At 42.1% G+C, this 11,330-nt stretch overlaps 1 protein-coding gene across 3 annotated transcripts; it reads left to right on the top strand.

The window, feature by feature from the left end:
* Window positions 1-2: 2 nt before the first annotated feature.
* On the top strand, window positions 3-10,440 carry LOC124068343 (androgen receptor-like). Of its 3 annotated transcripts, none has more exons than XM_046406519.1 (9): window positions 4-2,073; window positions 3,119-3,255; window positions 3,496-3,612; window positions 4,019-4,162; window positions 5,143-5,349; window positions 5,908-6,052; window positions 7,107-7,237; window positions 7,392-7,543; window positions 8,112-9,047. In XM_046406519.1, exons 1-9 carry the CDS (start codon window positions 1,208-1,210, stop codon window positions 8,157-8,159), a joined length of 1,947 nt encoding a protein of 648 aa, XP_046262475.1. In that variant the 5' UTR covers window positions 4-1,207; the 3' UTR covers window positions 8,160-9,047. The 3 variants fall into 3 exon arrangements, with proteins under 3 accessions (XP_046262476.1, XP_046262475.1, XP_046262474.1); XM_046406518.1 differs by lacking the exon at window positions 8,112-9,047 and adding an exon at window positions 9,097-10,440 and having other exon boundaries at window positions 8-2,073; XM_046406520.1 differs by lacking the exons at window positions 7,107-7,237; window positions 7,392-7,543; window positions 8,112-9,047 and adding an exon at window positions 6,626-7,091 and having other exon boundaries at window positions 3-2,073.
* The last annotated feature ends 890 nt before the right edge of the window (window positions 10,441-11,330 follow it).

The following is an 11,330-nucleotide window of genomic DNA, read 5'->3' as shown; positions in this document are numbered from 1 at the left end:
AGGACATTTAAAACACTTGTTATCCTTCCATTTAAATGTTAATTCCCCTATTCTTCATTACCAAAATAAAACACACAGAAACCCTGTGTGTTTTGTGTGTGCATCATCACCTTCAATATGTGTAATGACTAAGCTGTTCAGCACAGAAACACATGAGCTATGATCAAAAATAAACCTTATTATCACCTTCAATTAGATGTCTATCCAATATTAAGCCTAGAAAACTGAAAATGAAAATGAAAAAATCTCCTCCTCACTCCTGTAAGACAACCCATACTGCAAAAATGAACAAGCAATAACCTTGTTCTTTTTTTATAATTCTTGATAGCAGAAATTAATGTGCCTGAGTTAATAGAAATGTAATTGGTTTTATTTTGATTGTGTTTCTCCGGCTGTGTGTGGCGTCAGTAGCTCACCCTTGTCTTGTTGCTGACTACCCCATTCATCAGGCTGTCCAAAAATAAACACATGAAAATACAGAGGGACTATTTGACCCTATATTGACCATCCCAGTAAAAGATATATTTCCCATTTTGTTTGTGAATATCTTGTGTTGTCTTTTGGACAACTTTTACCTTTTTTTTTCTTGGAAAATGAAGCTGTTAAAATAATTCATAGTTGAAGTAAATTCAAACCAAAATAAAAATAATACTAACAACATCATGAACATACGTGGCAGCTTTCATTGTGGATGGATCTGAGACAGCAGCCTGTAACACCCTACGTTAATATGTCGATATACGCTGGTCCTTTTAATCCTCGCTATCCTCGCGAGACCTGGGGTTACGCTTTGCAGCCAAATAACGGGAGGCACGACGCTGGGATATCAGTTTAGATAATAAGTTACATTCAGGGTTGTTGTTCAGTATGTTAGCCGGTTGACATGCCAAAGTACAAAGTCCTCCTGCGTGGTTTCTAATAGATACTTCTAAAAGGCATGCAAATGGAATCCAGTGAAATAGCGTAATGCACTCGCAGGAAACGATTGGCCACTTCTGAAAAGTTCGGCAGCCCATCGCCCGCGGAACAGATGAACGGGACGTCCCTTCCTTTTAGAAGCTCACGTCAACGATTGTCCTAAATTTCCCATCCGCTGAGGCATATGACCGGAGTCTCACGGAGTAGGCGTTTTCTCGCCTGTAAAGTGTTGTTTTTCTCCCTGCAAACTGACGCACAGCGTAAAACTGCTTAACTGCGCCGACTGAAGATGGCCTTTCACTCGAGCTTGTCTGTTTTGGAAGAGACGTCAGACTCTTTCATAGTAAACGAGCGGGATCCGTCGGATGCCACGGGCACCTGTGCTTGCCCGACTACTGCTGAGCTCAGTAAGGCAGTGTCGGTGTCCTTGGGTTTGGATACGGTTTCTCCTCCGCTCAACAACATTAACCAGTGCTCTTCCAGCAGCACCTTTACAGACTTCGACCCCACGGTGAACAGTTCTCGTGGAGCGCCGGAGTTTGGAACCGCTCGAAATATGACCTCAGAAGGCAGCAGGGTTCTGCTCAACGACTCTAACCTAAGAGAGGACGACTCTGGGGAGGTATGGCATGACTCTCAGCGAGTGAGCTGCATGGACCTGCTGCGATCGAGCGACATGGACACCGCGCAGACCATGACGCGCGGCCAGGTGATATCCAGATATGTCCGCAAGGATTCAGACTTATTTATGAACGCGGTGGTAGCGCAGTCCGCGACCTTTCAGGTGGACGAGCTCTTACCTTTGAAATCGCACCCCGCTTATTCTGCCAATCCAAACATATACCGAGATGCCCCGAGTGTGTGGTGTGCATACAGCGGACAGTCCGAGCCAGCGAGAGGCGGAACTGGCGGACACACTTTGTTGGCTAAATACTGTAGTTGTGGGCAAGTCTCTAATGGATCCAGTCAGGAGTGCCACTGTGTCTGGTACAAAAAGGGTGAGCAAGGTCGTAAAGGTGGCACGCGAGCAGCAATGGCACAAGAATATGGTCAAGTGGAAAGTTACCAAAGTGCGGTCCCGCGGGGTCATGCCACTTTTCCCACGATCAAGACCGAACCTTCAGTTTGGGTGGATTGCGTAGATCGTAATTTCAGGTAAGTAACACATTTAACAACGATATGTTCTGTTCTTATTTGCTTTGCATTAACATCCTGCCAAGAGATAATCTGGTGTTCTTTCCTGACATTCATTCGGTGTAATCTTATTTTAATCTTAATCAGAAGCACCTGTCTATGTCGAGTGACCATCCTTCAATCTACCGATCTACAGTTAGTCTGACTGTTGGGTTTGGTCCTTTTCATTTATTTTTTAAAGGTTCTACAAATTTGCATCATTAAATCCATTAGTTTAAAGCTGCCAAATCTTGTTTGATAACATTTCTTCAGCACACATTTGGACTTGACAAAGCGCAACATAAATAAATGAAATGCAATAAACATAATTATTGTGTATTGTTATTTGTAAGTCCTTGTTGGTGCTTGTGGACTCACACTCGGTTCATCTGCAGAGGCAGCTGGGCACCAGTGTGAAATCACTCCAACGGGCTGGCTCACATGCTCCTCTTGGCCTTGACTGTTTGGTGTTTCACCATGTAGCTAAACTGAATCAGAGTTCGCTCTATTCCTAACTTTTCACAACTGTCCTCGTTTATTATTTATTTATTTATTTTTTTTACTGTGACTCACTACACAAAATATAAGTTAATGTAGCAGTGTCACTGTAAACAGGAGATACAGCAGCTGTTACTAAATGAAAGGAAGCTGCAGGTTTCCCAACTGATTCCTTAAAAAAAAGGGTTCTCCTTTTTTATTCCGAGGTTTGCTTGCCTTTTAGATGACTTTACTTGTTGTCGTATAATTACTCTTGACAGGGAAATCTCCTGTTATAATTTGATTGGATTTAGAGCATTAGTGCCCCAGACAGCCTAACACTCTTTGTGAGCTGACCTAGATCTGATATTAGCATGTCTTGTTTGGCTATCTGTTTTTATTTTTCAAGGATATTGTAGCTGTAGAGTATTTTGAAAACATGTAGGAGCTGTGCCCTATTTTGAATCCTTTGAGAACAGTTCTTTGGTGTATATATATATATATATATATATATTTTTTATTTTTTTTTTACCTGTGTGTGTATATACAGGCATGAGGATTTGTTTCCCAGTGTGTACCTATCAGACAGAAGAGTGTGTCAGGTGTGTGGTGACGATGCCTCCGGCTGTCACTATGGAGCAGTCACCTGTGGCAGCTGCAAAGTATTCTTCAAGAGGGCTGCTGCAGGTGGGTGTGACAAGCGAACACACACACACACACACAAGCACGCAACACACACTATTGCTATTCCCCTCATTTAATTTCTTCCACCCCCTCACTTGTTCATGCAGGCAGGGCACAGTGACCCAACATAATTACGCCAACTTATTTGTTATCAGCAAACACCCACACATCGTTGTCATGGGTGGAAGCGTAGGAATTGTTGAACGTGCTCCCTCATCCCTCAGGACTTTTGTGTGTCACCAGGTAAGCAGAACCACCTGTGCGCCAGCCGGAACGACTGCACCATTGACAAACTGAGGCGGAAAAACTGTGCCTCATGTCGTTTAAAGAGATGCTTCATGTCAGGAATGAGCCTTAAAGGTGAGGTACTAAAATAAGAACAGAGTGAGAGATAGAGAGGGGAAAGTATGTGGGGTGTGTAGTTTGCAAAGCAGGGTCAAGGTAGCCAGATACCATACATGCACTGGATCAGAACTTGGTAATCAAATGTTCCAGTATAAATGCAGTGTAACAAATGTATTTCAGCAAAGGCCAAAACATTGTTTTTGCCTAGTGGCCAGTGATCAAGAATTTTTCTCCACGTAGCTATAATAAGGAGCAGCTTTGTGCGCTGATAAAACCCTTTGTAGTACTATATACTTGCATTATATTAATTCCTGATTTGTCGAGATACCCTCTCGTGCTGTAATCAGACAAAACATTTTGAAATGGAAGCTTCTCATCTCCTCTTACCCTTTTGTCTTCTGCCTCTCTCTGGTGATTCTAGGTCGCAGGCTGAAGGGAGCCGGGCAGTCGAGGAGCGGAGAGGAGGAACAACTTCTGGCTCCCTGGGGGACTGGGGAACAAGGGGAAAGGGCCGCAAAGAAAGACGTCATCTTGGAGCACGGAAGTGTGGCTGCCAGGTCTCAAAGTGAGGATTAATCTCAAATACAGTTTTCCGTAAAATATTATTCTTCTGGTCTGTGCATCACTGAGCCTGTTCAGACGTGGTATTAATATCCACCCTGTTAGATCCTATCACAAGTGGACAGCTGTAACTCCAGGTATGAGTGCACCCAAGACGCGTTTGAGAGTCACTTAGTCACTTAGACTAGATTTCAGAGGTAGTTTAGGCCAGATATGACCACATTCTCTGAACAGTGTGTACACAAACCTGGGACAAACTGAAGCACACAGCCTACTCAACTGACGTCCCCTGTCAAACAACAAGGAGCCAAAACTAAACCCAGCATGTTTAATGAATTACACGCTGTTTGATTTCCATTTGGCTCACTGTTATGCAAATACCATGTTTGGGTTCTCGTACCTGCTAAGGTAAGCAGCAGATCTTTGTGAATGTTTCAACTGATGTCTCCGTTCAACTAGTAACTGTAGTGTCCCCAGATTTCCTTAAAAGTTGGGTTGGGTCAGGAGAAGCGGCTAATTCTTAATCATGTGTGCCTTCTTGTAAATTCAGCATTTTATATATATATATATTAGGTTGTTTCTTTCCCTGTGGAAAGTGTCAGTCTGTCTGTGAATGGTTTAAAGTCTGTTTTAGCTGCCAACATGAAGCAGCTGTTTGAACACAGCTGTGTTTCAATAGATTTCACCATTTACACTAAATTTATGAAAGAAGACAAAATATTATTGATGGTAAACCTTAATACAAATCCATATAATACAAATAAATATTAACTAATATAGGCTATTTGAATCGTGATTCAAATAGCATATTTATTTTCATATAGAGTAGGGAGGTGAGATCCAATCACAAGAGGTCGCTGGAGATACAGTGACACACTGTAATGGTAAAGTGTGACCTGACAGACTCACTTGTGATCAGATGAACCAGGACTGATGTTAACAACAGCCCTGAACAGTTTCATTCGGTCTCTGTGTCCTTTGCAGCATCTCAAGCCCTGGCTCTCAGCATCCCGCCAGCCCTGCGCTCCTGCCTGTCCCTGCTCAATGTCTTGCAGACCATTGAGCCAGCTGTGGTCAATGCTGGACATGACCATGCCCAGCCAGACAGCCCTGCATCCTTGCTCACCAGTCTCAATGAACTGGGGGAAAGACAGCTGGTGACCGTTGTGCGCTGGGCCAAGGCAATACCAGGTAATCTCATCCGAGCCAAGGTGACACACTACAGTCCATGTCACATGCAGGTGTTTGTGCCAAGAATGTCTACACTCAATCGCTGCAACAGTTATTTCAGGATTAAAGAAATGCGAGACAAACTATTTGTCATGAAGCCAAGCAAAACATGGCAAGGCCAAACTTAAAGTGAGCAAGAGAGTTGACAACACTGTAATAAAAATATAATAATGCTGTGAAAGATATATCAGGCAAAAAGAAGCCTTACACAAGCTATTAGGAGAAGTATATAATATGTCTTAGGCCTCTAGACCTTACCAGAATTTTATTCCAATTAAACATTGGTAGTGGAGCGTACAGTCCCGATCAATGCAAACCAGCCTGTTCAAATATTAACCACTAGAGGGGGATATGTTCATATCTAAGCCAAAAGTGGCAGGCTCAAAATGGCCAGCAGTGCATTGATACTGTGACATCCCAGTTGTTGTTAGTTTGAAGTCTTCGCATTTAGCTGACATATGAAATGTTATTTTCTCATATTCCTACAAGCAGATCTGTGATAAAATCTGTTTGTGACAGGTTTCCGTGACTTGCACGTAGATGATCAGATGTCAGTGATTCAGTTGTCGTGGATGGGAGTGATGGTGTTCGCTCTGGGTTGGAGGTCCTACACACTTACTAACAGCTCCATGCTCTACTTTGCTCCAGACCTGATCTTCAATGAGTAAGTCATAAAAAAAAAATCACTTTGCCAACTTCTGAGTTCTAACGATGAAGTGTTTGAACTAAACAAAGTTAATAGAAGTTTGTCAAACCTGGCTCAGTCTCTTTTTCTCAAAGAAAGAAAGTTTGTTTTGGCCCAATCAGTCATAATAATCATTGTGACATTGAATGTGTTGGAATATCTTGAGATTTCAACTGTCATCATGGTTGGAAATAAAGGCACAGTGGAATACAGGCTTCAGAGGAAGATTTTTTAAAAAACACACACGATGAATGTTTTTTAGGTGAGACAGTAAACAAGTCTGTTCTGTTCTCACCACTTCTTTTGCATCTGATACGCGTGGCCGCAGAGGGATCACCTCAGATGATTTATTCCGTTTCATCTTTAGGAAACCATCGTTAGAACTGCTACAGCATTGAGTTGTTTCTTTTTTCACTTTGATAAGTTTGCGTTCACAGTACAGCTTCCTCCAGCCTCTGTGGACACATTTCTGACACTTTAACACCCGCCTTTTGTCTATACTTTGTACTTAACTTTGTACTTAACTTAAACTTAAATCAAATGCCTGTAAAGCAAATCAACATACCCGATGAACAATTTCACCTCTATTTATCAGTAAATCCTTTTTCAGTGTTGCGCACAATGCTAAAACAAGTCCCAAGCCCTCAGAGCAACTTTCACTTGGCTGGTGTTTCGTGCAAAATTAGCAAAGCGCTCGTTCTGTCTGCATTAGACCTCTGTCACTCTATCGGGCTGCTTCTGGCCTGCATGGTAATAGATACACCTGCCCTTGTTGGCGACCCTCATTTTTCACTGTCTCTGTCATTCTCTTTTTCCATTACCCAACTCACTCATTTTTCTCACCTCTACTGCTTTTTCCTCTTTTTCACTCGCTCTCGCTTCTGCCACCATTAATTGTCTTCCACCTCCCTGCTTACCTCCCTGCCTGACCCTCTCTTGGCTTCTCACTCCTCCTTTTGTCACACTATGTGCTCCTTGTCCTTCCTCTCACTCCTTCCCCCTTTTTTCTTTTTTTTTTTTTTTTTCTTCACAGCGAGCGGATGCAGGTGTCCAGTATGTATGAACACTGCGTGAGGATGAAGCTGCTCTCCCAACGGTTCTGCATGCTGAAGGTCACCCAGGAGGAGTTCCTCTGCATGAAGGCACTGGTCCTTTTCAGCATCTGTGAGTCTGCTGGGACCATGACTGAAATAATAAGTTTAATGTCAGCTCAGCAAGTGAAATATGACTACGACAGAATGCAGCCTTGCTTCAGAGAGCTGATGGGATGGTTAAAGTCTGTGAGAGTTATTCTTGTGTTCTGACATTGCGGTCACAGTGCCAGTGGAGGGCCTGAAGAGCCAGCGTTGTTTTGATGAACTGCGGACCTCCTACATCAAGGAGCTGGACCGCCTGGCCAGCCAACGCGGAGAGACCACCCGTACACAGAGACTGTTTCAGCTCACGCAGCTGCTGGACTACCTCCAGTCGGTAATAAACGCAAATTCTGCTTAACTCTTATGTATAAATGCTACTTTAGGCACTGTCATACATTTGCATGAAAAAGTAGATCAGAGTGTGCTCCCCACATAAGCACATGTTGTATTTGGGTTTTAGCAGTATAGTGTTAACTTATTAACTATTCAGGCTACATCAATACTTTTGGATCATTTCATGGCTGGATTACTTCAACTGAGCCTATCAGTTATTACAATTAAATTTTATGCTGTGGTATTTTATTTAAGTTACAGATTAACTTAAAGACAACCAGCTGTAAAAGTAAAGCAAAAGTCATAAGCTCTCAAATGACAATCAAGGGTTCACCATCAATTAATGTAAATCCCAAGCGAAGGTTAAATACAAACTAAGGGGTCAGACGTATAGTTTAATTATTATACGAACCAACATGGTTACTTTGGAGAGGTATAGAGGAGTTTCTAAACAGATTTTATTCCTCCAGGAGAAATCTGGGGCAAAATAAAGCTATAACAGATTCACCAAGTTTTGTTTTTGAATGAGAGTGTAAATAATTTACACCTGTATTTTATTGGTACACCAGTTGGATACACCAAGGTACACCGTGGATAGTTGCCTCACCAACATTTAACAGACTCACCTGCGTGATGGTCAGGTGCCTGAAAAAGTTAAGTTTGACTCTTATGAAGGCTATTGTACAACCACATGATGAATGCTGTTTTTTTCATTTTTTATACCCAGTGGCTCAATTATATTTTATTTTCTTAAATGGTTTGATTTTTGTTCAGCTGTGAGAGAGTATGACATATAAAACCATAAACGCTTTCACTGAAAGAAAACAGCAGCTATATAATGAAGAGAACTTTAAAGAAACCCTACAAGGTGTGTAGGTGTAGGTAATGGTGAGGATTATAGTGAAATATGTCTTATTTACTGATTTGAAATATGTATTTTAATTTGGTCAATGGAGATGTGACTGAAGACTCTTGGTAGAAATGCAACCACTAGAGGGTGTAAATCTTCTGCTTTACTCTTTAGCGCTAAGAGAGCTCATAGATGTTGAAATGAAACTTTTGACATCAGTGATTGCGGCGTGAAGAGCCGTAAACTTTTCTGCTGCAGCAGTTTTCAGCCTCATGTCTTTCACTGTGGGTTTACCCTTAAAGGCTTAGCTTTGTCCGTGTCCCGCTCACATCTCAGATCTCTTAATGCCTTACGAGCTAGAGGCCAGCCAGGGATTGTCTGGCAGGTTCCTTTAGGCAGAAAACCAGAGCTGATCAAGACTTTGCAGTTCAGACCCCTTTCAGCTTTACCCCTGCCTGTGGAGCTTAGGGCGCCACAACAAGTGTCATCTCTTTAAATCACCTCACAGAGCCCAAAGACAGGCTTCAGTGCCACATGTTATTTCCTCGTTCATCTGCTGGCTTTATTCTTTTTTCACTGCTGCACACATTAAAGCATCTGATTTTTGTTATTAATAATGCCACGTGTGATCTTTCTTCCTCTCTCTCTCTCTCTCTCTCTCTCTCTCTCTCTCTCTCTCTCTGACCTTTTTCTGTTATTCTCAGATTGTGAAGAAGTTACACCAGTTCACCTATGAACTGTTTATCCAAGCTCAGTCCCTGCAGACGCGTGTCAACTTCCCAGAGATGATCTCAGAGATTGTGAGCGTTCATGTGCCCAAGATCCTCACAGGCATGGTCAAGCCCATTCTTTTTCACAATACAGCCTAGAGGAGAGTCTCTTTGATTGTCCTGTATGTCACTTGAGCTCCGGTACCCTGTCCTTTGGCCATTTCTGGTTAGCTTGAAATGGCTATAGAGAGTTTCTGAATTTATGGTGGGAAAGTAGAAGCTCCTTTTCGCCTATAAGGTGAAAATGGGGCATGTCGAGGCTATTAGCAGCCGAAGGGCATACAGCACTTTCTTTTATTCTTGTAATTGTGTCTCCTCTCTTCTTCTTATTGCCTGTTACCTGTATCATGCACATCCAGTGTTTCTGGAGCAGACTAAAGAACATTTAGCATGCATTCCTCTGCACAAGCTCATGAACTGGCAGTCACCTTGCATGTAGACTTCTTCACATTGATAACATGACAGCATGTCATTTTGAGAGGTAAGACAGTAATGACAACAGGGTTCCCACGGTCATGACAAGTTTTGAACTCATACAAGTTCAAAACCTTGTTTTTCAGACCTGTAAAGAGTCACAGACTTCAGAAAAATCCTTGAAAGTTTTGGAAAGTTTTGTGAAATGAAATTAACTGTTACAATAAGCTTCCACTGATAACCTTCCCTGTAATGTAACGTAAAGACAAATGTATTTTCTGTAGCTGGTGACGTGACGTCGCTGTGTGTCGATGTGTGCCAGTGTTTTCTTTGTTATCACGTACGTCTCTCCATATGACAGCTAACCGAAGTTGCGTTTGTATAGAGTTAAAATTTCATAGGTTTGAGAAAAAAAAGCCGCTTCGACATTAGCTATGTAGGAGCTGAAGTTTTCCATCAACACATTGAGCAAACATTACTGTGTGTCACATTAAGAGGCTTCATTGCAACTCTGTGTTTGTTCACACTGAAGTGATTGCTTGTCCGAGCCATGTGAGAGTTTGGCATTAATCAAACTAAATTACATTAATTACAAGTCTGAGCAAATAAAGTGCCTTTAACAGCACAGAAGCCAATGCCTTACGAAACAACACAAAGTACATAACGTGGACATTTTAAAGCCGCCTTCCTGAAATGTAATGTTAGCTATCGCTAACTTCATAGCATTTCACAATTCGGCTCATAGCAAGAGGGTTCCAGGTTCGAATCCCGGTCTGGGCCCTTCTGTGTGGAGTTTGCATGTTCTCCCTGTGCCTGCGTGGGTTTTCTCCGGGTTCTCCGGCTTCCTCCCACAATACCAAAAACATGCACATTAGGTTTATTGGCTACTCTACATTGCTCCTAGGTGTGAGTGTGAGAGTGTGTGGTTGTCTGTCTTTGTGTGTCGGCCCTGCGATTGACTGGCGACCAGTCCAGGGTGAACCCCGCCTCTCGCCCGCAGCTGGGATAGGCTCCAGCTCCCCCGTGACCCTGACGGATAAGCGGTATAGAAAATGGATGGATGGTTTGTCGTGGTGGAAAGCACGAATTTGAGGTGCTTCCGTAGACCACAGAAGAAAATGCTGTACTTTTTACTCCACTAAGTTTATTCGAAAACATTAGTTTCTGGTTACTTTGCAGCTTCACATCAATAAATTTGGAGATTCGATACGGCTTTACTGGTATCCACTACCCAGCAGTATGTAAAGTAATATATGAAATAAATGTTGGAGTAAGGATGATATCTGAATGCTATCAATATCTGCACAAAACAAATATTTCTGTCGATTTGACGGACCAATAAGATTTTGCGCACGAACTAAATAGTTTCCTTATTTTCCCCACTGAATGTGTACATTTTGATTAATAGATGTAATCATAAATACTTGTATCCAGACATTAGTTTGTAAATGCATTAAGAATGCACAGAGAGTACAGTTAGTCTGATTTTCCTTTTTGCTTGAAAACCAGTGTCAGGGTGACACAAGTGCTTGTAAAGCTATTCTTTCGAAAGGACAATTTATTGACTGTGCCTGTAGTTTGAAATATTTGGTGAATATGAACAAAACCAGCTAATATGGATCAGAAAAGTGGCTGTTTAACTTTCATACAATAATTATTACGAGTAAAGTACATTCTACTGCACAGTAGCAAACAGACCGCTATCATACAGTTCTGTTTGTGTACTTATAGGTTGTGAGTGTTCATGGAAATGT

The sequence above is a fragment of the Scatophagus argus genome, chromosome 12 (assembly GCF_020382885.2).
Source record: "Scatophagus argus isolate fScaArg1 chromosome 12, fScaArg1.pri, whole genome shotgun sequence".
Classification (NCBI taxonomy): Eukaryota; Metazoa; Chordata; class Actinopteri; family Scatophagidae; genus Scatophagus; species Scatophagus argus.
This window is presented reverse-complemented; position numbering and strand designations above follow the sequence as displayed.